This window comes from Leucoraja erinacea, chromosome 7 (assembly GCF_028641065.1).
Source record: "Leucoraja erinacea ecotype New England chromosome 7, Leri_hhj_1, whole genome shotgun sequence".
NCBI lineage: Eukaryota > Metazoa > Chordata > Chondrichthyes > Rajiformes > Rajidae > Leucoraja > Leucoraja erinaceus.
This window is the reverse complement of record NC_073383.1, coordinates 20,978,744-21,005,723: the sequence shown is the minus strand read 5'-3', so window position 1 is coordinate 21,005,723 and position 26,980 is coordinate 20,978,744. Positions and strand designations below refer to the sequence as shown.

The following is a 26,980-nucleotide window of genomic DNA, read 5'->3' as shown; positions in this document are numbered from 1 at the left end:
TATGAGCAGAAGGAAATGGGTGTCTGGGGCAAGGGTGGTGGAAAAAAAAGCTGGTGCCTGGAGGGGGTGGGGGTAGATAAGAAGAAAACGTAGACGTTTCTATGAACCCGGATAATTCAATTATCATGACATTAGATAGATGCTCACTACAGACGTAAAGTGCTGGAGTAACTCAACGGGTCAGGCAGCATCCCTGGAGAAAATGGATGGGTGGCGTTTTGGGTCGGGAACCCTTCTTCAGCCCCTATAGAATATATATTGTTCTTCACGGGGGCTATCCTGGGTGGACTGATTCGCCCCCACAGATCATTGATAAGAAAAGGTTCAGCATATTTGGAAAAATGTTAATTATGGAATCAAGTGGTTGAAGATTTTCTGGTTGGTCACCTTGCCATTAAGCATCTGTCCCCCTGTCATGGGAATCACCAGAGGCTCTCTGTCTGCAAAGCGGATCCGTCACAGCATGGGAACTGTCCCGTTCCCCTACCCTACCTACCCGGGCACAATATAAACTGTTCAACCCCGCTGCAGGACAGAAACAGACCCTACGGCCCACGCCGAACAAGTTGGCCCAACTACACTAATCCCGCCAGCCCAGTTTGCCCCATATCTCTCTAACCCTTTCCAATCCATATAACTTTTAAATGTTATTATTGTATCTGCCTCAACTACCTCCTTCGGCAGCTCGTGCATATACCCTCAGATGTGTTTGGGTTACAGCCGTTATCTGGGTGTGCCCTTATCCTGATACACTTCACTTTATCAACAGATAAATAACTGATAACATTTTCTTCCCTGGAAGGAGGCCTCATTTTCTGGCCTTCCTTGATACCACAATCTCCAAGAGGAAATGTAGAACCATTTATTACAAGCCTTTGTCGTTGATGATTTAGGCTTGACTAATCTTATTGAGAGCAGATGATGCTTGTCCTTCACAACAACTAATGCCAACCAACTTAACTAATGCCAAACACCATGCTGGCAATGGCAACCATCTTAATCCAGCAATCTCCAGTAACTCAGGTAATGTTGTGCAACACTGCCTTGGATCTTACAGTTACTAAACTGAGTAACACAATCAAAGCACCTAAACAGTCCTAATGACTTTCCTTATTGCAGTTAAGACTTCCTTGAGGCCAGTAAAAGTTTTACTACCAAGTGGCTAACAAGCTTTTGTGTGGGATACCATTTAAAAGTCCATACATGTGATATTTCCCACCTATTTCTTATTTCTCACCACTTACAAATTTTTTACATTTAGCCTGGTTCTCACTAAACACCGAAAACAAATCTAGAGACACAAGAAACTACAGATACAGGAATCTTGATCACAACACAAACTGCTGGTGTAACTCAACGGGTCAGGCAACAAGGGGGAAGGGAATGGACAGGTGACATTTCAGGTCAGGACCCTCAAGTTCAAGTTACATCTCAAGTTCAAGTTACATATATTATCACATACACCAATTGGTACAGTGAGATTTGAATTACCATACAGCCCTACGAACAACAGTCTGATCTACTGGCTTCCATCCAATTTCAGAATCCAAACCCTGCCTTGCACCAGCACCAAGTGCTAAGTACCTATAAACTGCACCAAGTCCAAAAACTATTCCCTTCAATGTTCTTTAGTTTTATGGTCTTATGACCATGACCAGTCCAAAGTATAAAGCAGGAGAGGAATATAACCCAGAGTATAATATGCTTATTATCCAACTTTGCACCAACCCAGGTCCGCTGCAAACTAATTGTCCAATTTACCTTTTAACAACACAAAACTATGTTGGAAATGTTTTATGTTAACCCACTCAGCTTAAATTAATCGCAATTGAAACAGGAAAACAAACAGATAAACCCACTAACTCCCATGGCTATCTGGACTACACATCTTCCCACCCTGCTTCCTGTAAGGACTCCATCTCCTACTTCCAATTACTCCATCTACGTCGCATCTGCACCCAGGATGAGGTGTTCCAAACCAGGGCATCGGAGATGTCCTCATTCTTTAGGGAACAGGGGTTCCCCTCTTCAACTATAGATGAGGCTCTCACCAGAGTCTCCTCTATGTCCCGTAGCTCCGCTCTCACTACCCATCACCCTACTCGTAACAAGGACAGAGTCCCCCTTGTCCTCACCTTCCACCCCACCAACCGCCACATACAACAGATAATCCTCCGACATTTTCGCCACCTCTATCCCACCACTGGCCACATCTTCCCATCTCCTCACCTTTTGGCTTTCCACAGAGACCGTTCCCCCCGTAACTCCCTGGTCAATTTGTCCCTTCCCACACAAACCACCCCCTACCCTGGTACCTTCCCTTGCAACCGCAGGAAATGCTACACTTGTCGCTTTACCTCCCACTTCGACTCCATCCAAGGACCCACGCAGTCTTTACAGGTGCGACAGAGGTTCACCCGTACCTCCTCCAACCTCATCTATTGCATCCGCTGCTCTTGGTGTCAACTGCTCTACATCAGTGAGACCAAGCGAGGCTTGGAAATCGCCTCGCCCAACATCCAATTGGTTCGCTGATCTCCCGGTGGCCCAGCACTTCTATTCCCCCTCCCATTCCGAATCCGAACTTTCTGCCCTGGGCCTACCATGGCCAGAGTGAGTCTCACTGCAAATTGGAGGAGCAGCACCTCATATTTTCCTTGAGCCGTTTACACCCCAGTGGTATGAACATTGATTTCTCCAATTTCATGTAGACCTTGCTTTCTCCCTCCTTCTCCTCAGATTCACAGCTCTCCCACAGCCTACTGTCTTCGCCTCTTCCTTCCTTCATCCCGCCCCCCGCCCCCACATCAGTCTGAAGGGTCTTGACCCAAGACGTCACGTATTCCTTCGCTCCATAGATGCTGCTTCACCCGCTGAGTCTCTCCAGCATTTTTGTCTACCTTCAGAGATAAAACAGGAGTCGTAGAGTCATACAGCACTGTGGGCCTTCTGCCCAAATTGGCTAGGCCAACCACGATACCCCAAACACACTAGAGTTCCACCTGCCCGCATTTCACCCATATCACTAAACCTTTCCTATCTTTGTACCTGTCCAAATGCCTTTTAAATGTCACTAAAGTACCTACCTCAACTACCTCCTCTAGCAGCTTGGCCCATATACCCATCACCTTCTGCAGAAAAAGCTGCCCCTTGGGTTCCTATTAAATCTTTCCCCTCTCTCCTAAACCTATGTCCTGTGGTTCTTGATTCCCATACTCTGGGTAAAAGACTCTGTCCATTTACCATATCTATTCCCCTCATGATCTTATACACCTCCATAAAAATCACAACTCATCTTCTTGTGCTCCAAGGAATAAAGTCCGAACCTACTCAACCTCTCAATAACATCATCGAGTATAGAGAGACTGTGGGAAGTATTTTGACAAATTATTAATCATGATTGTGTTGAATGGCAGAGCTTGCTCGATGGGCTGAATGGCCTACTTCTGCCTCTGCTAATTTCCATGAATATGTTAGTAAAAAAACAGTTATCCATTCTTATAAATGTGCAAGTAACAAAGGTGGAAATACTTAGCAAGTGAGACAGCATCTATGGAAATAGTAATATAATGGGTGTTTCAGGCTTGAGATAGGAATATAATTATTGTTAAAAGTGAGCTCTTGTTTCTATCGCCACAGGTTCCACAATGCAAGTACTAATAATTTTTATCATTTCAGATTTCCAGCCTCTGGAATATTTTGGGTTTTTTCTATCAAGTTATAAAGGCCACACTTTCACGACACAAGGCAACATTCTTGCAATAGATAGATACATTTTATTTAATAATTTTTTCTATAGAAAGCAAAGAAAATGAAAACTCATACATTTTCAATTCTTCCATTTTACCTATTTTTGAAATGTAATAAAAAAGTATAAAACAGGCACTTGCAACAGAAGAAACATTAGCTTACTAAAATAGTTGTTAAAATAATTCTATTAAAGTCCCTCAATTTAATAGCAAATGAGATATATATCTGCATATATAAATAAGATGTGCAGTATTTACAAAACTATACAATAGCTCTAAGAAGAAAAACTGTAATAAGCAGTGCACAGAGATAATCAAAATTAAAGAAGTGGGTGAGAGACCATTTACAGTCAATCTACAGCCATCACTTTTCCTTTCACCTCAGAGCCACTAGAAACCATGAAACATTTGCTATGGTTTTCTTTTGCATAGGAGACTCATTAACATGAAAACAGTAGTTTTAAACTTGCGTTTCACACAAGTTTTGACTTCTCTTTAAAACAAAAAAAATCCAATAAAACAAGTCTTTTGGAATTTCATTCTCTCTTTATCTCTAGTTTCTTGCTCCGGGGAACGAGGAACACACTGCCGTCAGCCGTCTGCTGTAGTGAGTATTCAGATGGAGAGTAGGGATTGCCATCTTCATCTCTCAGCATGCTAAAAACCTCGTGGTACAGGTTGTTCAGCTGCTGCTTGAGATGGAGGAGGTCTTTGGCATGCTCCCCCTTTTCTTGGAGAAGATCCTCTTTCTCATCCTTAAGCTGATCCATATCGTGTTCGAGACCCACGATATTTTCCAGTTTACGCTTGCGGCAGTTCTGCGCCGCAACCTTGTTTTTGCCGCGGCGGCGGATGTCACGAATGAGGGCCAGCTGAGCCTCGTTCAGCTGGTACTTGGAAACCATTTCATTGAAATCGTCGACGGGAAGGTTAATGATCTTTCTGACGGAGAAAGGGACATTGAGTGATTTGGCCCGTTGCTCATCTCGACTGAGCCGAGCTTCCATGCGTCTGGAATGCTTGTCTTTGACAAAGGGGGATTTACTGTGGCCAGGGCTCACTGGCTGGTCATCCTTTGGTTCTTTCGTGTAAAGGTTGAGGCTAGAGTTTGACTGCACAAGATCAAGAGAGGGTGCCTGATATTGGCCATCGTTTTGGAAATGCATTGGGTACATCTCTGCCAATTCTGGCTGTACACAGCCAGGGCTGCTTTCCATCTCGTCTCCGTCAGAGTCACTGTAACCTTGGGATGGGTCTCCACAAATGGACGATTGCACTGAATTATCTGGCGAGGTTCCACTGGGACTTGAGGTCATGGACAGGCCCGAGTCAGAATCCAGAACTTCAGGCAATTTTGATGGCTCCATACACTCAAATTCTTTATCCACCTTCAAGTGAGAGACGTTGATTTGTTCAAGAATGGCATCGTCCCGAATGCTGGTGAGGGACTCGTTCATGTTGATGCCCTGGGAAATATTGCCGTTCCTCGGGACATTCAGAGGCATGGAGAAAAGCTGATCGCTGAAAGGACTGTGGCCGTATGAAAGGTTCATGACGTCAGAGGTATTGGTTTTGAGTGGGTGTAGTGTGGGGCTTTCAGGTGGCATTACTTCTTCGAAGAGGGAGAGGAGGCTGGTGTTGGCGCCAGCCATATGGTGACCTGGCAGATTTACACTGAAGTTATAGGCGTCACTTGGCATCTCAGAAGGTGTGTTCTTGGAAGTATATCCTGCAGATCCAGTACTGGTGATGTTATCATTCTGCATATACAGACACTACATCAGAAAAAAAAAAACACACAAATATATCAGGAAACATCAACAAACAACCTCATTTTACATTAAGAAGATTTTATGATGCAAGCAAGAGATTTTCTCAATTTGCAATGGCGTAAGACATGATAGATCATAACCTGAGAGCTATTAGATTCATAGAGTCTCACAGCTGAGAAAAGTTATGGTCCAACTTGCCCACACGGACCAACATGTGCCATCTATACTAGTTCCACCTGCCTACATTTGGCCCATATTCCTATAAACCGGTCCCTGCCTCAACTACCTCCTCTGGTAGCTCGTTCCATACATCCACCACCTAGTGTGTGAAAAAAATTACCTCTCAGATTCCTATTAAATCTTTCCCCATTTATCTTAAACCTATGTCCTCTGGTACTCTGGGCAAGACACTATGTGTCTACACGGTCTATTCCTCACATTACTTCATACACCTCTATAAAGATCACCCTTCCTTGCAATGTATTTAGATAAATAAAAACATGGAAATCTGAAGGTGTTTCTTTGCCTGGAGATAGACACAAAGTGCTGGAGCTACTCAGCAGGTCAGGCAGCAACTCTGGAGAAAATGTCACGTGCCATTTTCCTCTCCACTTTCCAGCGATGCTGCCTGACCTGCTGAGTTACTCCAGCACTTTGTGTCTATCGTTGGACTAAACCAACATCTGCAGTTCTTTGTTTCTACTTTCTTTGTCTTGAGATTGATTTTAACTATACAATATAGGTTGCTAAAACAATAAAACACGGATGCATTTGAAAATGAGGATCAAGATGGGAAAGAAAAGAAACCAATCACTACTGCTTAATATTTAGTTAACAAGACATTTCTGAAGGCAGATGTGCACAAATACACATGAGTTTAATGACATTGAGCTACTTTTAGTGGAAATATTTGTCCAGGAACAAATGTGGAAAACAAGGGTTCTCAAATAAACACCTCCTGTTCAGTTAGTATAAGATACTAAAAATGTAATAAATGTTGAGTTAGAATTTTTTTAGAAGATTCCAAGGTTGCTCATTTGGGGCAGTTGCCGCTTTAAGGGGCTGAAACTTTCTATTAACATTATAAAACAAAATGCAAGTTTTCAACAAATGCAAAAAAGAAGGCAGTCAAATAGCAATGCAACTTTACTGCACTGGAAAGTTTTCACAGATCAATTCAGCATTATGAATGTCTGCACTGAGATTCAATCGTAAACTGAAAAGACATAAAACTAAAAATTAATCTGGCAAACCTCTTGTGCCTACACGATCCTTTTCCTTTAATTATATTTACTTAGACATCATTAATTTGGGATGGGCCAGTGTGAACTCGCCATATCAAATGTAAATTGTGTAAATTTGATGAAACATACCTCATCTTTGCAATCTCTCCCAAAATAATATCTTCTCAAGTGTAATAACTATACTTAAATAGTACGTATGATTAAATCCTCCAAACCGAAAAAAAGATAAACCGTGAAATATGAAAGCTTTTATTGTTTAAAATGCCCATGTATTTTCGTTTAAACACACGCACTAAGACTCAAATTAAGGTCACATAATATGCCAGTGAAGGAAAATGTAAATGGAGCTGGATGGTGACTGTCAGATTGATATCATCAGAGACAATGGCAGTGTTTGTTCAGTGGACAAACAGTATATTACAGGTCTGAAATTCTTCGGGTGTTTATTACATCCGTGCTGCCTCTGTATTAAGTGTTGAATTCAGCTATTGTATTTACCTGAAGCTCCGGGATTGAGAGCAGCTCTTGCCAGGTTTGCTCCAAATCCTCCAGAGAGTTTGTTTCAGGTGTTGTGGATGAAAAGTTTGAAGTAGCAGTTTGTTGAGCTTGGTAAGGAGCCATCGACTGTGAACTGGTTTGAGCTGGAACTGGAACGGGAGGCTCAGGTCCAACTGTATGAGACTAGAAACAATATTTTTTCTTATTAAAAACACTTCTTAAGCTGCTGCCCAACCCTTATCATAAGCTCTACATTTCCTGGGCTGTATTGCAAATATCTTTGAGGAACTATTTTGGTTCCCTGAATCTCAACAGTTACATTTCCTCATTGAAGATATCAAACATGTTTACGATGATAACAAGAATAGATAGTTAAATAAAACAAGTTTTACAATTAAGGTTTTGCAAATAAAAAAGAATCAAACACATAATTACTTTGAACTTAGTATACTTAATTTCCCAAACTGCTAAAGTTTAAATAAGACCGGTTTTAAAACAACAGATAAATCTCATGCCTTGCAACTAGAGGAATTGGGTTTTTTTTTTAAACATTTCATTTTGAAGTAAAGCATTAGGGGTTGAACAGGCATTTTTCTGAGGTGTGTGTTTGGTTGGTAGAAATGACTCACCTCTATACCCTCTACAAATGGGAACGATTCTGCAAGGAGCTGCATACATTCATCAAACGACAAAGCTTCATCATCTCTCTCTGCTGCCTTTGCAATCTGAATTCATATTGGGCGGGAACATAATAAAATAAATAAATGGGAGAGAACAGAAAAATTATTAAATTTTTATGAAATAGTTTATTATATACATACTCCTACATGTATTAAGGTAGAAATTTATATAAGCATTTGATACATTTACAAATCAGTCTTTAGAAACCTGTTGTTGGAGCACAGAGCAGTTCCATAAGCTTGTGTCATTCTCCTTTTCGGGCTGTAAAAAATTGATTTACCTGCGCAGATTCCGAGATTCCTCCTGGGATTATGGCTGCACTCTGCTTTGCCGGTCGGATTGCGACAAATTCGCCCGTCTCTTCATCTAACTGCAGCTGGGCCAGCAGAGCGCTCTCACGTTCCTTCTGCAACTGTTCTTGTTTCTCCTTCTCAAGTTTCTTCTGTTTCTCTAGTTCGTGCTCCTTTTGTCTGTAGTTATAATCAAAATCTTCACGGACAACACCGAGATCTATGTCCTGCCTCCACAGGATGTCAATTAAATCCAAGTTCTGTATTAAGACAAAAGGAAAACGCGTGTCAAATTAGCAACAGTCCAGTGAACTGCGCCAATTAATGTGTCACATACATCATCAAGTGGTGGTACGGGTTAAGTATTTCCACCGATCTAAAGATTAGGTGAAAATTATTAACCAGTTCCAAGTATCACACCTCTAATATTTACTGCCACAGCTAGTTCATTATTCACACTAGTAATCATGTTTCAGCTAGGTTAAAATGTTGGCATAGCAGAAAGAAAATACTGAGTGCTAAATAGTGCAGCAGAGTTTGAAATATGCAGGCTCTTAAACAGAACTGAGTGGTGCTCAGATAAGCATCAGAGGGCCAAAGGACTCCAGTTTAGTTGGTTTAGAGATACAGCCCGGAAGCCGGCCCTTTGGCCCAACGTTCAGCCCGACCAGCAATCACCCCGCAAAATTTACAATTTTACCAAAGCCAATGAACCTACAATCCTCTGGAGTGTGAGAGGTTACTAGAGCACCCAGAGAAAACCAGACAGCACCCATAGTCAGGATTGAACCCGGGTCTCTGGCACTGTAAGGCAGTAACTCTACAGCTGCGTCACCATGTCGCCCTGCTATTGCAGGTGAAAGAACATCTATAAACAAGCTGAAGTTCCACTGAAAAGTAATTTTCTTTGAACGGTATCACATTCAGGACTTAGGTTCCCATGTATGGGGATTAAGTTCGGTTTCACGGCTGCATTTTATTTTTTTCTAAACAATCCATACACTTCTGTTAGCCATACTTCAGTTAACAATATTTAAAATGAAGATGGGATTTGTTTGTGATATAAATTTTGACTCCAGGGTTTCACACGTATTGGAAGGAATGAACCAGACAGCCATTAGTTTTAAGATTACATTTAAGTATAAATTAAAGGGCAGCACAGTGATGCAGCCGGTAGAGCTGCTGCCTCACAGCACCACAGACCCGGGTTTATTCCTGGTGCAGTCTGGATGGAGTTTGCAGGCTCTCCCTGTTACCATGTCGGTTTTCGCCGGGTGGTCCAGTCACCTCCCACATTGTAGGTTAATTAGCCTCTGTAACTTGCCCCTAGTGTGTGGGGAGTAGATGAGAAAGAGGGATAACACAGAACTATGTCACAGAACAGGTGATCGATGTAATGGTGTGGTGGGCCAAAGGGTCTGTTTCCATGCTATGAGTTTTCCAATCTCATTCAATTTAATCAAAGAGCAAAGGACAATTGGGAAATAATACCAGAAAACAATTGGTTCCCTTGTTCCCTTGGTTAAACACTTTAAAGTCACACAGTGTGGAAACAGGCTCTTTGACACAACTTGCCCACACCGACTGATATGCCCTATCTACACTAGTCCCACCTGCCTGCATTCGGCCCTCCAACCCTATCCCATCCAATGTATTGGACTAAATACTTCTTAAACATTGTGGTGGTACCTGCTACAACCACCTCCTCCAGCAGCTCATTCCATACACCCACTACCCTTTGTGTAAAATAAGTTACTCCACAGGTCGCTATTAAATCCCCCCCCCCTCACCTTAAGCGTGTGTCCTCTGATTCTCGATTCCCCTACTCTGGGCAAAATACACTAATTTTCCAATACATTTTCATGAGAGCAGATACTTAGTGAAATGGAATATGAAGCACTACAACTTCATATTAGTCACAATACATTTGGTCTTTTAAAGGTACTTCCTAAACAGCCAACCAAATATTTTTTCATAACAAAAAAAACTATTTTTGTGAAGGAAAAGCTGCCGGCACCAGATAGAATTTCAAAGTTGGCACACGAACGAGCTCCAATACTTGATCTGGCATGCAAATGCTGCAATTACCTTGTTAATATTTGAAATGAATAGGGTATTCTATTTTGATGGAGAGCAGGCAGGGATTCCTGGAATATAAAAGCTGCCTTTGAAGGTTGCCAACAAGGTAACTAGAAATACCTTCTTGTTTAATGTTTGATGAGCATTTCAGTTAGTGTTCTCTATTTAATTTCACGGCAACAGCTTATTATAAAACCACTGTGCTTGGGATGGGATCGGGAACATTGTGCTACATAAATTAAACAGTTACAATGGCCAGTTTTAATAAAAACATTTATAATTTACAGATAGGGGAACTCCATTGCTCAGAAAGTAATTTAATAGTCTCGCACAAACATTGCCATTTACAACTAAAGGGAAACAAGAGACAATTCATGCATTATGAAAACCTGAACAGAAGGCATCTTCATTTCCTTGATTACTCAACACAATTGCATCATCTTACTGGAACTGAAGCTCTGGTCTGACTGCAAGGTCTGTGCACAGGGGAAATACATACCTGCTCAATCCTGTACCACAAGAATGAGCTGCTTTGCATATTGACCAGCGTAGAGGAAGAAATGGGAAAAAAAATAATAGATACTTGTTCGGCATGCATTTCAATTTAAACGAGGGCATCAAAATATTGTACAAGGACTACTCCTAATTGTGCAGTTTAGTTTAGAGATACAGCACAGAAACAGGCCCTTTGGCCCACACCGACCAGCGATCCCCACACACGAACACTATCCTACACACTAGGGACAATTTTAATTTTACCAAGCCAATTAACCTACAAACCTGCACGTCTTTGGAATGTGGGAGGAAGCTCCCAGAGAAAAGCCAAGTAGATCATGGGGAGACCAAACAAACTCCGTACAGACAGCAACCCGGGCCTCTGGTGCTGTAAGGCAGCAACGTCTCCGCTGCGCCACCATGCCACCCCTTCAACCAACCCAGTTCCTCTGTGATAGAGGTCAGGTGATCTTGCTCCGTGCCTCTGCCACTTATTTGCAAGCCAGCCACAGAATATGTGACAGCAACTCTGAGATGAATTAGCCTTTAGTTCTTGTACTTTCCCAGATGTCATACGAGGAACAAATATTTGTGGCTCTGATACAGAGAATCATGGCTGAATTAGTTGGTAATTAAGTTCACACTTCTGTAACATTTTTGTACAACTTCAATGACAAATTTAGAACGTGTTTAGCATTTTTGTCGCTATTTTTCTACTTTTTATTCCGAGTGATCATCGACATTCATAAACAAGCCAGTGCCTATTCAAAAACAGATCTTTAATGAACCCAAGAGGTGTCTTCCCTAATAACAAGGTGCTGGGAAGGCAGAAAGGAATTTTCTATGATGCAATTAAACAAAACTGAGTTTGAGTTTAGTTTATTGTCATGTGTACTGAGGTACAGTGAAAAACTTTTGTTGGGTGCTAACCAGTCAGCAGAAAGTCAGATTACAATCGAGCCATCTAGAATACCTAGATGATCTCTAGAATGCCTTGCTACACAAATCATAGACATTTCCAGAGTCACTTTAACCCTTTGCTTCATACACAACAACATACTGGATTGGACCCAAGGTCTCGAGTAATTTATGGAAACTTAAGACTCTGAGAACAATGGAAAACACTGGGTTATCGAACTTGTGTCTGGACGCCAGCCCTCTACTAATGCAGGCTGCAATTGGTGAATTATGGCATGGCATGGCATGGGAAAACATGGGGTGTGTTGTGTTTGTTCTGGCAGAAGCCTACATCTGAGGAATCACAGGGTCAGCTCCTGGCAAAGATCCATAGGTATAGTTTTCTCCTCTTTGTAACATTAGACAAAGGTATGGAAGCAGCCCACGCATGTAAGCTGACAACACGCTGCTCACTCTCAAAACCCTTCTCCGCCTATTCATTAGTACGATACCATCAGATTGCTTAATCTTGGACAGGCCAAAATTTAATTCCTGACACAATAATGGAAAACCAAAACTTTCAAATCCTCTTTATAAACTCTATACCGTCTCACCAACACCCATTGAATTTACATTAAATTACGCTAAAACAATTGTGAACTGCAAGCAACAATATTTCTGACCTTGTATCCTTTTCATTACAAACAATTCTTCTCTCCTCTTCTTCAACTTAATAGATCACCAACCTTTCCTTACCTGTCCATAACTTAAACCTTGCTGGAGGCAGGTACTATCACAACATTTAAAAAACATTTGGACCAGTACATGGATAAGATAGGTTTAGAGGGATATGGACTAATTGCAAACAGATGAGACTCGAGTACAGGGGACATGTTCTACTGTAGTCACCCTTGACTCTTACTTCAACACTGCCCTAGTATCCTTCCAATCCTCTATGCCCACTGAAGTCCATCTGGCCTTAAACTCTGCTTCTCAACCTAATCCACATCACACTGAGCCTTAACAGCCTGATGTGACCCAGCCACAAATTTAAGGTACTCATCGTTGTATTTCAAGGACCACGTTGAGACATGAAACAAAGCAAGCTCACACCCCGGCCTAAGATCCCATCTCCATTTATAACAAATTAAAATATACTAACACCAACATTTACACGCTAATTTTATTTTCCAGTAGATTGGTCTTGACGTGATACCAGTATGAGGCCTGCGATACCTGGATCTTGTTAGTGAGAGCCTCAAATGAAATCATTAATTACACTATTTCCACTGTTTTTCTTCAAAGCAACTGAGTTAGATGGTCATTAAGGGTAGTTTACACCCCAGCAGCATGAACATTGACTTCTCTAATTTCAGATTGTCCTTGCTTTCTCCCTCCTTCCCCTCCCCAGCTCTCCCACAAGCCTATTGTCTCCACCTCTGCCTTTCTTTTTCCCCTCCGACATCAGTCTGATGGGTCTCAACCTGAAACGTCGCCTATTCCTTCTCTCCATAGAAGCTGCCTCACTCGCTGAGTTCCTCCAGCATTTTTGTCTATCTTTTAGTTGGTCATTAAGTTCTATTCAGCCTATTTTTCCATGACCTATATGTTATCCTCTGTCTTGGGGGGCAGTGCGATGTGGCAGTGGCTCCCTGCATTCCGTCTGTCTTTTTTTTTCTTTCTTTTGTCTTGTTGGGAGTATGTTTTTGGTTTATTTTTAGCTGTGTATATGTGGGGGAAGGGGGCGGGTGGGGGAAACATTTTAATCTCTTCCCTGAACGGGGAACGCGACTTTTCCCTTGTCGTGTCTCCGTTGTCGTTGGGGCCTAACATCGTGGAGTTTGGCGGCCTCCAACCGGAATCGACCTGAGGGCTCCAGTCGTAGAGCCTGCGGACTCACCACCGTGGAGCTGGCTGACTTCGGAGCTGCGGTGGCGCTGCGGCTGCGACCCGACTTCAGAGATTCGGAGCTTCAGCCGCGGGTCCTGTGGACGATGGAGTCGGGTACTCGCAGGTCCCTGGTGGGAGACCGATTATCGGAGCTCCCGCAACGGCAACTTCGCCCGCCTGAATCGAGGGGTTTGAATCTGCCCGGAGCAGGGCCTTACATCGTCCAGCGCGGCTTAAACGGTCGCGGGACTTACCATCGCCCGCCGGGGGCTTTAACATCAGGAGCCCCGGTTGCCTCGACATTGCAGTTTGCCTGCCTGACCGCGGGAGAAGAACAAAGGATAGGGAAGAGATAAGACTTTTGCCTTCCATCACAGTGAGGAGGTGTTTGGACATTTATGTGGAATGGTATTAATTGTGTGTTTTGGTCTTTTTTTTGCTGTTATGACTGCAGGAACAAAATTTAGTTCAAAACTTGCATGTTTGAATGATAATAAAGGGCAATTTAATTAAATTGAATCATTGTTATAGATAAAGGGATATGTCATGCATGCCAAAAAGAGAGACCAAAATTAGACCCAGTACTCATTTATTTCATTTTATGTAACTCATGCGCTGCACTCATTCGGTTATATATTTTACTTTACAAATATTTCTGGCTGCTTTATTTGCTTTCGATTCCACTACAGGGTTATGCAACCCGGAAAATCTCAGACTTTATGGTTCGAAAATGTCAACTTTTTACAGCTTTGACGTTCAGGGATTTTGGGATTGCAGAAGTGTTCATCAAAAGAAATTGCACAAGAAATGCTAAAATTCATCTTGTAAGTTGCACCCACCCAACCACATCCCATGGTCACCAAAATCAATTACTGAATTGCGTTATAGAGGATGTTAAAGTAATTTGTTGAAGGTTGCAAGCCTCGAGAGTAGATTCAAAATTTCTGGTTGTGTGAAATTGAAGTTAACTGAAGCAACGTCAAAGTTGGTGCAAGGAAGGGTATTTAAAATTTCATTTATAGGTATACCAACCTCACTTGGAGAAGATAAGGCAGATGGGATGTAACTGGACTTTGTACAGAGACAGCAAAGGACAGCTGACCTTGTGCAGATAATGTGCCAAACACACAGTAAAGATGAGCAGCAGTAACATATTTTACATCATGTTTATACAAGGAAAGTAGAAATCTGATAATTACTGATTCGTGATTTTAAAAGTTCATGTATTTAGAATAATGCCTGTGGGTCATTATCTCAGGCATATCTCCCCTCCTCTCATGTCCTCTAAACCTAAATAGTGTCGCGCTTGCCGCATGCAGTCGCATGCTCGTGGGACAGGCCCTTAACTGTTCCTCTCTCTTAACACAAACACCTTCACCCAAGTGATTCCAGCAATTTATGTTTTTATTTCAAATTTCCAGCATATGAAGTTTTAGAAATTTCAAGCAACTATCATAGCAAAACAGAGATAAACCATTGACAGTCCAAAGGTGTTCTCATCTAACTACAGTGCTAGAATCTTTGCACCAGTATGTTCATAACTACATTCGGCTTGGCTCAGTAACAGCACACAATTCTGGAGTTCTTGGACAACTTCAGATAGATCAGCCATAAGTTAGATTGATATTTCTGTATGGTACGACAGGTTGTGTGTTGAATGGTCAAGTTATACGATCCTCCAGATTAGACATCGAGCAAGGCACTGAAGAAAGCTAATGATTTTAGGTTAAGGGGGGACTTGATAGAGGTTTTTAAAATGATGAGAGGGATAGACAGAGTTGACGTGGAAAAGCTTTTCCCACTGAGAGTAGGGAAGATTCAAACAAGGGGACATGACATGAGAATTAAGGGACTGAAGTTTAGGGGTAACATGAGGGGGAACTTCTTTACTCAGAGAGTGGTAGCTGTGTGGAATGAGCTTCCAGTGAAGGTGGTGGAGGCAGGTTCGTTTTTATCATTTAAAAATAAATTGGATAGTTATATGGATGGAAAGGGAATGGAGGGTTATGGTCTGAGCGCAGGTATATGGGACTAGGGGAGATTATGTGTTCGGCACGGACTAGAAGGGTCGAGATGGCCTGTTTCCGTGCTGTAATTGTTATATGGTTATATATTTGTTGGTCTTCATAATAAGAGGAGTTGACTATAGGAGCAGAGAGGTCCTCCTGCAGTTGTACAGGGCCATAATGAGACCACCCTGGAGTATTGTGTGCAGTTTCGGTCTCCAAACTTGAGGAAGGCCATTCTTGCTATTGAGGGAGTGCAGTGTAGGTTCACGAGGCTAATTCCCGGGATGGCGGGACTGTCATATGTTGATAGATTGGAGTGGCTGGGCTTGTACACTCTGGAATTTAGAAGGATGAGAAGGTATCCTATTGAAACATATAAGATTATTAAGGGTTTGGACACGCTATAGAGGCAGGAAACATGTTCCCAATGTTGGGGGAGTACAGAACCAGGGGCCATAGTTAAAGAATAAGTGGTAAACCCATTTAGAACGGAGATGAGGAAACACTTTTTCACACAGAGAGTTGTGTGTGTGGAATTCTCTGCCTCAGAGGGCAGTGGAGGCTGGTTCTGTGGATACTTTCAAGAGAGAGTTAGGTAGAGCTCTTAGGGATAGCGAAGTTAAGGGATATGGAGAGAAGGCAGGAACGGAGTATTGATTGTGGATGATCAGCCAATGATCACAAATGGCGGTGCTGGCTCGAAGGGCCGAATGGCATACTCCTGCACCTATTGTCTATTGTCAAACACCTTGTGTAGGAAGGAACTGCAGATGCTGGTTTACACTGAAGATAGACAGAAAATGCTAGAGTAACTCAGCAGGTCAGGCAGCATGTCTGGAGAAAAGGGATAGGTGACGTTTGAGGTCAAGACCTTTCTTCAGATACCTTGTGGGTCTGAGCAGAAAGATGTAAAAAAGCGAATCATAAAGCATGGCATGATACTCTACCAGCATCTTGGGTAATCAGTGACTTCCACATCGACAATAGCAAATATGATCAGGGTATTTATTGGTGACTGGAGAAAATTTGCTTTATAAAGTCGGCATACTTCCCTACTTTAATATCAGTGTTTAGGATATCGAGAGATCAAAAATGATGCAAGTTCACTCGGTGTTTAAGATGCTGGAACTGCAGATGCTGGAAAAATCAAAGGTAGACAAAAATGCTGGAGAAACTCAGCGGGTGAAGCAGCATCTATGGAGCGAAGGGCCAAAAATGCTTGCTTATAAATCGGAACAGGTCTTCTTTGCAAAACACAGCTGGTGGAGAGTTTCACTTCCAGTCACCAAGGGTAGTCTCATACTATATGACATTCAAAGATCCTATGATGATAGTCATGCCTTTCTGTCCACTCAACTCCACCTGTTTTTTCTTGTAACTTCCTTGTTTATTTCAACTTCCCCATTTCCCATGGCAGATCATCAACTGGATACGTTAACTCCCTTCATCCACATGAAAGACTCTAGTGTTACCAAGAAGTGGGCGGTGTTGCATTCCTCAAAAACAGTACATAACGCCATTGTCCTTCGTGCAAAGCTGCACGTCTCTCAAAACAAATACATTTTGTGTTGATTATTTACTTTTTGCCCACATTGGTTCTGCAAGAGTAAATATTATTCTGTATCTCAATTGTTTGGGTAGCGGTTTGCGAATTCTGTAGGAACCCAAGTGGCAACTTTTTCTTTTACACAAAGCTGTCAGAAAACGTAGTTGAGGAAGGTACTATCACAACATTTACAAAAACATTTGCACAAGTACATGGATAGGATAGGTTTAGGGGGATATGGGCCAAACGCAGTCAGGTAGGACGCGTAGATGGGACATGTTGGTCGGCATGGGCAAGTTGGGTCGAAGAGCCTGTTTCCATGCTTTATGACTACGAATAAAGGTCCACTGGATGAATTGCCATAACCCAGGACTTCCTGACTCAATGACTATTCAACTTGTCTGCTTTTATTTCACTTTCTAAAATATGTCTTTCAAATGTCTTTTGAAATTCTCAAGATACTCTGAATGGGTTCAGATTTAAACATTCAGTGTAAATGGCAAAGCATACAGAGCTTCCCAATGCCTGAAAGTATTGTGGTTCAACAGATAAATTTGTGTCGGGTGGCCAACATATTTTTAGAGGGCAGACTAGGCAAAGGGATAGTGGCACAATGGTAGAGTTGCTGCCTTACAGTGCCAGAGACTCAGGTTCGTTCCTGACACCAGGTGCTGTCTGTATGGAGTTTTATGTTCTCCCTGTGACCACGTGCGTTTTCTGTGGGTGCTCCGGTTTCCTCCCATATTTCAATGGCCTACAGATTTGTAGGTGAATTGGGTTCTGTAAATTGTCCCTAGTGTGTAGGATAGTGCTAGTATATGGCGTGATCGCTGGTCGATGCAGACTCGATGGGCTGAAGGGCCTACTTCCACTGTAAACTAAAGTAGAGACCATCAGCCTTCATTTTAATGGCAAGTAAATAGAGGTGAGAAGAAGCAGGGTCACAAGATCAGTAGGGTCTGTGGGCTATAAGAGGAGAAGCCTTTCCAATGAAAGAATGTAGAAACAAGGAACTGCAGACACTGGTTTACCAAGGAAAGACACAAAATGCTGGAGGAGTCTAAAGAAGGGCTCCCACCTGAAATATCACCCATCCATGTTCACGAGGAAAGTTGCCTGACCTGCTGAGTTACTCCAGCGCTTTGAGTAGATGTTATGATAATCTGCATAGATATTGGAATAATGAGCAGTACTGCAAGGCCTGCCTCTGACCTTTCAACAGTACACTTCTTCAATAGAAATAAACATAGAAGACAATTGGAAATGAACGATGGGCAAGGCAGCAGGTTTGGTGAAAATATTTCAGGCAAATAATCACAGTGGTCAGAGTCATTTTCTAAATGATTTATATACTGAACAGGTTTTATTCTTGTGCTGAAGATGGATCCAAACTGCACTTCAATTATACTTCACTTGGGAGTTATGTTTTTTTCCTTCCATTTCAACACACGTACACTCCCACCATCCACGACTCCACTACCTTTAATCCTCCTCTTCAATTATGGAAGTAAAAACAGCTTTATAATTTTGCTGCAATCCTAAATTTTCCTCATCCAATATTCCAACTTGGGCTTCATTGAGATTGTTAGAGTTGGTAAAATGATCTATTCACTTGTTCAGTGCCTAGCCTTTATTTGAACCTTTATTAACATACTATGACAACAAACAAAATAATTTTGCAGATAGATTACAAAATCCACCAAAATTAAAGCTTTTTCAAAAAACAATTCATCTAATTACGAAGATAGACAGAAAAAGCTGGAGTAAATCAGCGGGACAGGCAGCATCTCTGGAGAGAAGGAATGGGTGACATTTTGGGTCAAGACCCTTGTTCAGACTGGGTCTCAAACCAAAACGTCACTGATTCCTTCTCTCCAGAGATGCTGCCTATCCCGCTGAGTTACTCCAGCTTTTTGTGTCTATCCTCGGTTTAAACCAGCATCTGCAGTAGCTTCTAACACATTTCATCTAATTACGAGTTCTTGTTAAAGGAAGTAACACACATTCACTATCACCAGCCACAAACTACAGAAGATGTATAATACAGTAAAAAGGTACGCAGTACGTTGGATGGTGTACATTATCTTACTTCATTTAGATTTATCATGTTGGTCTCACAATATGGATGGTATCCTCTGTGACAGTTAAAAGATTTTTTATCAAAATGCTATCAAAACTTATACAACTGACAGGAGAGACTGAACTGGCTAGAACATTTTTTTTTCCAGAAAGGTGTTGAGGTAATGTCATTAATGTCTGCAATTTGACATGGGGGATGTAGAGAAAATGTTGCAACTTGTAGTAGTCTAAAACCAAAACCCCTACAGATAGAAGAATTATAAATCCAGAGTTCAGAACATGTCTCTAGTCAGAATTATTAGAATATGGAGTTACATTGATATACCCAAAGAAAGCTGGATAGCTCATGAAGGCAAAGGTGTAGAAGTAGAGAGTGCACTGACTGGCCTGTTTTTGTGCTAAAAAATGTATAATCATGCAATAACGCCAAAAAAATGCTGGAGAATTAAAGAACAGTGCACCTATAAGTATCTAACAATAATTTTTGGTTGATGATCTCTGTTCTATCCCCTTAGATGCCGGGGCGTGAGCATTTTCAACATTTTCTGTTTTGACTTCAGGTTTCCAGCATTGGCATTTAATTATTTTTTTCATTTAATTCATAGTATCCTGTGATTTCTGCTATAAATAAGCAGGCTCATGCACCAGACCATCCTTCATGTGTCATAATGTACAGTAGACAAAAACAAACAATACATCAGGCAAAAATAATATTTTACACCAGGGATACTAGTTTGTTAAATGTTTGTGGATTTCATACGAATTCACATGATTTACCAAACAACTTGCCCAATTCTTCAATGAAAATTAAAATATCTACTTTTCATGCATTGAAGCAGGTCAAATGTCGTGACGGGAAATATACAAATGAAGTGCAAGCAGAGCTGAAGGATAAGTAGAATGGTAGGCGCACAGAACTGGCTTCAATCTTTAGCCGAAAACATCTGTATCAGTTTGCAACTATGAATAATTTTACAGGTACGGTCATTTGGTAGCGGCACACACACTCAAATGGTGAAAAGCACAAAAATGCTATGCTTACGTACATGAAGTGATATTAACACAAGACAGATGACTAAAGTATAGCAGTTGGGAGGTCATGTTGTGGTTGTATAAGATGTTGGAGAGGCCACATTTAGAGTATTGTTTTCAGTTCTGGGCATCGTGTTATAGGAAAGATGTTGCCAAGCTGGAAAGGGTACAGAGAAGGATGAGGGGTGATCTTATAGAGGTGTATAAGATCATGAGAGGAATAGATCGGGTAGATGCCAGTGTCTCTTGTCCAGAGTAGGTGAACTGAGGACCAGAGGGCATAGGTTTAAGGTGAAAGGGAAAATATTTAATAGGAATCTGAGGGGTAACTTTTTCACACAAAGGATGGTGGATGAATGGAACAAGCTGCCAGAGGGGGTAGTTGAGGCAGGGACTGTCCCAACATTTAAGAAACAGTTAAACAGACACATGGATGGGACAGGTTTGGATAGATATGGACCAAAGGTGGGACTAGTGTAGCTGGGACATGTTGGCCGGTGTGGGCAAGTTGGGCCAAGGGGCCTGTTTCCACACTGTACAACTCTATGACTATAAGAAATACAGTCAGAAATTCAAGACTGCAATAGATATGGTTTGTTCACTTGTGGGAATGACAGAAACGGGAGCACAGAAAAGAAAAACAGGCAGGAGAAGTAAGATACCAGTCACTGGAACATCAACCACCCACCATTTTTGCTGTTCTAACACTTTAAAATATTTTTGGCTCAGTTATTTTGCGTCCAACTTTCTTTCATTAATATATCTCCAGCCACTGTTTTCTGCTTAAAACATTTTTCTTCCCCTCTGATATGCATGGATAAGTGTTTTCCCTCTCCTTTCACCTTAATTGGTTATTTTCTTAAATTACGTTCACTTTGGAGTTTTTAATAAGGGAAGGATCTCGACCCGAAACGTCACTCATCCATTCCTTCCACAGATGTTGCCTGACCCGCTGAGTTAATCCAGCACTTTCATTAAGTTTGTTTTTTGCCTGGTGTTTCAAAATTATCACACTTGACTGCGTGCTTGCAAGATTAATCGCAATATCAATTTAATTGCAAAATTCACTTTAAAGAGATCTTTTCAGTTTTTGTGCAATCTGAATACATATCTGAGAGAAAAGCAACATGCCAGAGATAAATATTAGATTACAAAGATCCCATGTAACAGAATGAATTCCAAAGATTTTTAACAATGCTGGACACTAATTTAAGTGATGCATTTAAAATGAAGATAGAAGAATAAAAGGCCGAGCTTCATTAATGAGGTATTCTCAATTTGCCTGTTAACCCACTTGGAACTTTTCCAATAGATAAGCTGAGAACACCTGTTTACAGCTACGCCTGTTGCACAGTCCAGGTTATATCTGTTTGTTGACCCAAATGGCAAGCACGCTACAACTGGACTCAATTCTTAGATTAAGAGCGAGATGGGAAATGGACATTAGGCATGCTTCCCATTTCCTGATTACTATTCAGTAGTTGTTGTGGAAAAAATAAAATAAAGTTGCATTTTTAGGATTATAAATGAAGACAAAGAAAGAAGATAATCTATGGCATTGTGTCCATATCAGCACTGGGAAAGAATGGCGCATACTGAGCAATTAGCCCAAATATTTCTCATCACAGGCACTATTTCAATGACTTATTTGTGGTTATGTCACTCTTAAAGTTCTGTTTTTGTGCCATCAATGATTCAATTATACTTTATTGCCACATGAACCTAGGTACTGGGAAATGCTTGTTTTGCATACAACCCAGTAAAATCATGTAGCAGATCTCACCAATGCTGTACACAAGTTGCGCCCTGTTATGGCGCTGACATTGTAACGAAAGTAGGATCTTTCCTATCCACTGCCTGCCACTGCACGCATATCTCGTTATATTTTCATCATAAACATTAGCCCTCAAATGATTAGTTCAAATCTTTCAATGCCCTTGCCCTTCTCATCCCCAATGTCTCTCGACTACAACCCTCCAAGATCCCAGTGTTCCTCCAATTCCATTCTTATGCAACCCAACTTTGCTTATTCCAACAGAAGTAGCTACACTTTCAGCTACTTGGACCCCAACCTTTGACATTTCATCCATGAACTTCTGCATCTTATCTATTTTTCAATGTTCTTTAAACTTACCTCTCTGACCAATTTTTTACGGAATTTTTTTTAAAAATCACTTTTTTTTTTTAAATAGCCGTTGAAGAATGTTTAAATAATCACTCCTGTGAAGAAGACAAAATGTGAAGGAAAGAACTGCAGGTGCTGGTTTAAATCGAAGATTGACACAAAATGCTGGAGTAACTCAGCGGGACAGGCAGCATCTCTGGGGAGAGGGAATGGGTGACGTTTCGGGTCGAGACCCGTCTTCAGTCCTGTGAATAATCTATGAATAATTATAGGATAATGGAAAGGTAATATGTTAATACAAAGTGGTTGTGCATGAAGCCATTTTGTTCATCTAAAGCATTGTGTTCAGGTTTGACTGGACCTTTAATCCGCAATCCTCACATGGTTCTATCTGTCTCCATGCCAACATGAAAACACACCCAATATATAGGTTTCATATTTGCAAAACCACAAGATTAGATCCTCCCCTAACAATCAGCTGCACCCATTGTAGGAGAAGGCATATATTACTAGAACGATTAATCTTGTATTTCTCCATCAAAGTACAGAATGCACCAGCCCGGACATGAAAAGTAAAACTCTAGATTGTACTCGTAACCCAGTGCTGGTATTAAATGGACACATCTGACTAGATGCTTAGGAGGAATAGTTAAATGTCAGTGGAGGATTGACTACCCATTAAGTGCCCCAAACAATTTTTCTTTCCGTTGAAATCAATGGATGTGAAAATATGGTGGTGTTGCAGCAATTAAACTACCGCACAATTAATCCAGAGTTCACCCAATAACCAGAGAACTGAAATCCAAACCCTACCGTGGCAGCTATGGAATTTAAATTCAGTTAATGATTAAAGCATATTTCTGTATTTTGTTTTATTAATTTGGGGTGGCACAGCTGTCAGTATGGAGTTTGCAAATTTTTCTGTGACCGCATGAGTTTTCTCCAGGTTCTCCAATTTCCTCCCACACTCCAAAGGCATACAGGTTTGTGAGTTCATTGGCTTCGGTTAAATTGTAAATCGCAGTGGGCCAAAGGGTCTGTTTCCGCGCTGTATCTCTAAAGTGTAAAAAAAGTCTAATTGAAAGATACAACAAGCCTTTTGGCCCACCGAATCCACGCCGACCATCAATCACCTCTATGTTATCCCACTTTAGCATCCATTCCCCACACATTAGGGGTGATTTACAGAGATCAATTAATCTAAACACCAGCATGTCTTTGGGAAGCGGGAGGAAACCAGAGCACCCAAAGGAAACCCTTTGAAACCCTTAGGGAGCACGTGCGAACTCCACACAGACGGTATCCGGACATACATACATACAGACAGAAGATCGAATCCTGGTCTGTGACATTGTGAGAACCAGCTCACATCACATTAGGTTCACCACTATTTTTTAGGAAAGGCAATGGGACATTTTTACCTGGTTTGATGATTATGCGACTCCAGACCTATCAAGGGGCTCATTCCAAAATATCCTATGGAGTGACTTGGTAGCCATTCAGTTGACCATTGGGATTAGGAAATACATTTTGTCTTTTTCTGTGATGACTCAGTTCCTAATAAATAATTCATTAGAAACCTAAATGTCCACCTTATCTGTCAATACACAATTTGCGCCCCCATTGATATTGAACTTTACCTCCCACTAAAACTGAACTACATATTAACAGATAAAAGTACAAATTTAACCAATTTGGGTTTTTTTTTTAAATGGCTTGTTATGATTCCTTACTGGTTCTGGTAATATGCCAACATATTGAGAGTCTGTTGCAACCACCATTTTCTTCCCTACCCCTTATAATCTTCTGGAATGAAACATATTTCTATTCAAGAAGAACCTTAAAGGCAGCTCAACAAGAAGAATCTTAAAGGCAGCTCAACAGCTTCAGTAGAAAGGTAAAATTAAAAATAGGTGTGTGAATTTTTCATTTACATTAGATTACAACACTTGCAAAGACCTTTGCTAATAATTAATTCAGCAAAATGGCGAAGCGAGCAAATATTGGACTCTTATCTTCACTGTCACTTCACTTTCGAAATCCAGATAAGAAATGCATGACCTCCCTCCCTGGGCTGGGAGATACCTGACAGTTTTCACATTTCACAACACTAACCTTTAGATGATTGCAGACTTGATCTTACTCTTAATCTATTGACATTAGATAATGCACCTTATTTGTAGCATATGTACCCTTGATGTCAAATGGAATACTGGCTGTATATAGAACCTTTAAGAATGTATTTTTAGGGACATTTTAGAGCCGTGATTATATATTTTCAAAATAATATCACAATTTACTTAGAATCCTTCAATCTTCCTGTTAAAATACAGAACAAATAACTAAATAATAACTAAAAGTATGAATTACAGTCTACATGTCAGGCCACACAGTCGTATTAGAGCTGACATCACCTGTTCCTTTATCCGGGCTGTTCTATTTGTGCGGCACAGTGGTGCAGTGGTGGAGTTGTTGTCTTCGTAGGCCCCCTCTGTCATGACTGACCATGGGCGATGCATCCTAGTTTGCAGGTGATGTGTGGTCGGATGCAAGCCTGGGCGATGTCATTTGGAGGACAGGCTGTTGCCCATGCAGCACGTCTCCCCTCTCCACGTCGCTGATTGATCCAAAGGAACAGCAGGGCCGTTACAGTTTGGCACCAGCGCCATCGCAGGAGCTGCCAGAGCGAGGTTGTAGACAACGACGAACTGCCTTAGGGGCTCTGGCTCCGGATTTTCTTGAGGAGCCTTTTCCATGACTGGATATGTGGAGACAAGGCAGTGGAGGATTTAAATCAGAGTTTTCCCTCTCCTAGATGGACTGCCTTCCCAGGCTGACGAGCCCCATCTGTCCGAGACTCATGGGGGCGGGAGCGTCTACCTTCCCGTGCAGGTCTATAGCACCTGCCCACCGCCCACAGCACCAGAAACTTGGGTTCGAATCCGACTAAGCTTGCTCTCTGTACGGAGTTTGTACGTTCTCCCCGCAGTTCTCTCCAGGTGCTCTGGTTTCCGCCCACACTCCAACAATATACAGGTTTGTTGGCTAATTGGCTTCGGTAAAAATTGAAAATTGTCTTTAGGACAGTGTTAGTGTATAGAGTAGAGTATATTTAATTGTCATTTGGACCCCTGGAGGTCCAAATGAAATGCCGTTTCTGCAGCCATACATTACACACAAATAGACCCCAGACACAACATAATTACATTTTACATAAACATCCATCACATAGCTGTGATGGAAGGCCAAATAAACTTATCTCTCCACTGCACTCTCTCCCCCCCGATGTCAGAGTCAACGGGGGGGGGGGGGGGGGGGGGGGAGTGCAGTGAAGAGATTTTATTTGGGGTGGGGTGATCTAAAACTTGTTTCTGCGTTTTATCTCTAAACTAGTACCACTAAACATGCGCATTTACCCAATTAACTGAAAAAAGCATTGCACATGTTGGAAATCTGGTAAATGTTGGAAATACTCAGCAGGACAAGCACCATTTGGGGCCTGTCTCCCTTTCACGACCTAATTCACAACCTTTTTTTACTCGTAAACATTTTTCATCAGGTTAGAAAAAACGCCCCGACCTACTTGATGCCACGAGTACCTATGACTAGAATCACATCCTGCTACGACCTACCTACGATCTTGAGACGACCATGCTGCGAGTACGAGTCAAGGGCAAACTCGGCAGAGGTCGTGAAAGTGGGACAGGCCCTTTAGTTGAGAGAGAAACAGCATTAACATTTCAGGATGATGACTTTTCATCAGAAAAGTCAGAAATCTAATACATTGCAGTATGCAGAGAATAAGGGAGGGAAGGGAGAGAGGTGTGGAGAAAAGAAAGGAATCTACTGTGGTAGGGTGTAGACCAAGAGAGACTGACTGACACAAATGACCTGAAAAAGGACGGTGAAACTATATGGATTGCATCTGAACTGCCTGGAGGAGTTCCAAATAGAAGTAAATGTATTAAAACTGAGGCGAAAAAGAGATTACAAATAATGGGAACATTGAAAAAGGACTGAATGCTAGAAATGCTCAACATCTGTGGAAGAAACTGTGGTGAAACAAAGAGTCAACGTTACTGGCCGACGATAGGGAAAAGGTGGTTATCTGAAGTCTGATCACTCCAGGTCCTCCAATTTCACCCCCTGCCCCGCCCTTCTACCACCATCCATTCCTCCCCCTGTTCTACATTTCACTCCCCACTTTCCTTTCTTATCATATTCCCACCCTTGTTTTCCTCACTTATCACCTCCAGCCTCATTAACCATCTCCAGCCTTCTCTCCACAACCTGGCTTGTCTGCCAAACAACTACTTACTTGGATCCACCTACCACTTGCTAGTTCTTGCTTCCCCCACTTACCCTCACCTCATTCTACCAGTTATTTCCCATCCACAGCATCATTTAGAAGAGGAGTCCATCCATTTCCCTCCACAGGTGCTGCCTGACCAACTCAGTTCCTCCAGCAGTTTGATTTTTTTGTATCGAAAGTTATTGTTGTTTATCGGCTGTCATGTACCAAGTAGAAAGTTGCAAAATGTTCCTCGAATTTACCGAGGTTCTCTGACAAACGGAGACTAGAGTGAGATGGAAA

At 41.7% G+C, this 26,980-nt stretch overlaps 1 protein-coding gene across 3 annotated transcripts in view; it reads right to left on the bottom strand.

Moving 5' to 3' along the window:
- Nucleotides 1-3,753: 3,753 nt before the first annotated feature.
- nfe2l2a (nfe2 like bZIP transcription factor 2a) overlaps nt 3,754-26,980 on the bottom strand; it is a 34,290-nt gene continuing 11,063 nt past the window's right edge. For 2 of the 3 annotated variants that reach the window (XM_055637903.1, XM_055637906.1), the window contains exons 2-5: nt 8,225-8,494; nt 7,893-7,988; nt 7,264-7,446; nt 3,754-5,524 (exon numbers count right to left, since the gene is read on the bottom strand). In XM_055637903.1, coding sequence (XP_055493878.1) covers nt 4,286-5,524; nt 7,264-7,446; nt 7,893-7,988; nt 8,225-8,494 — 1,788 coding nt within the window. In that variant the 3' untranslated portion in view covers nt 3,754-4,285. Of the gene's footprint in view, nt 5,525-7,263; nt 7,447-7,892; nt 7,989-8,224; nt 8,498-26,980 lie in introns of all 3 variants that reach the window. The other variant, XM_055637904.1, reaches the window with a different exon arrangement.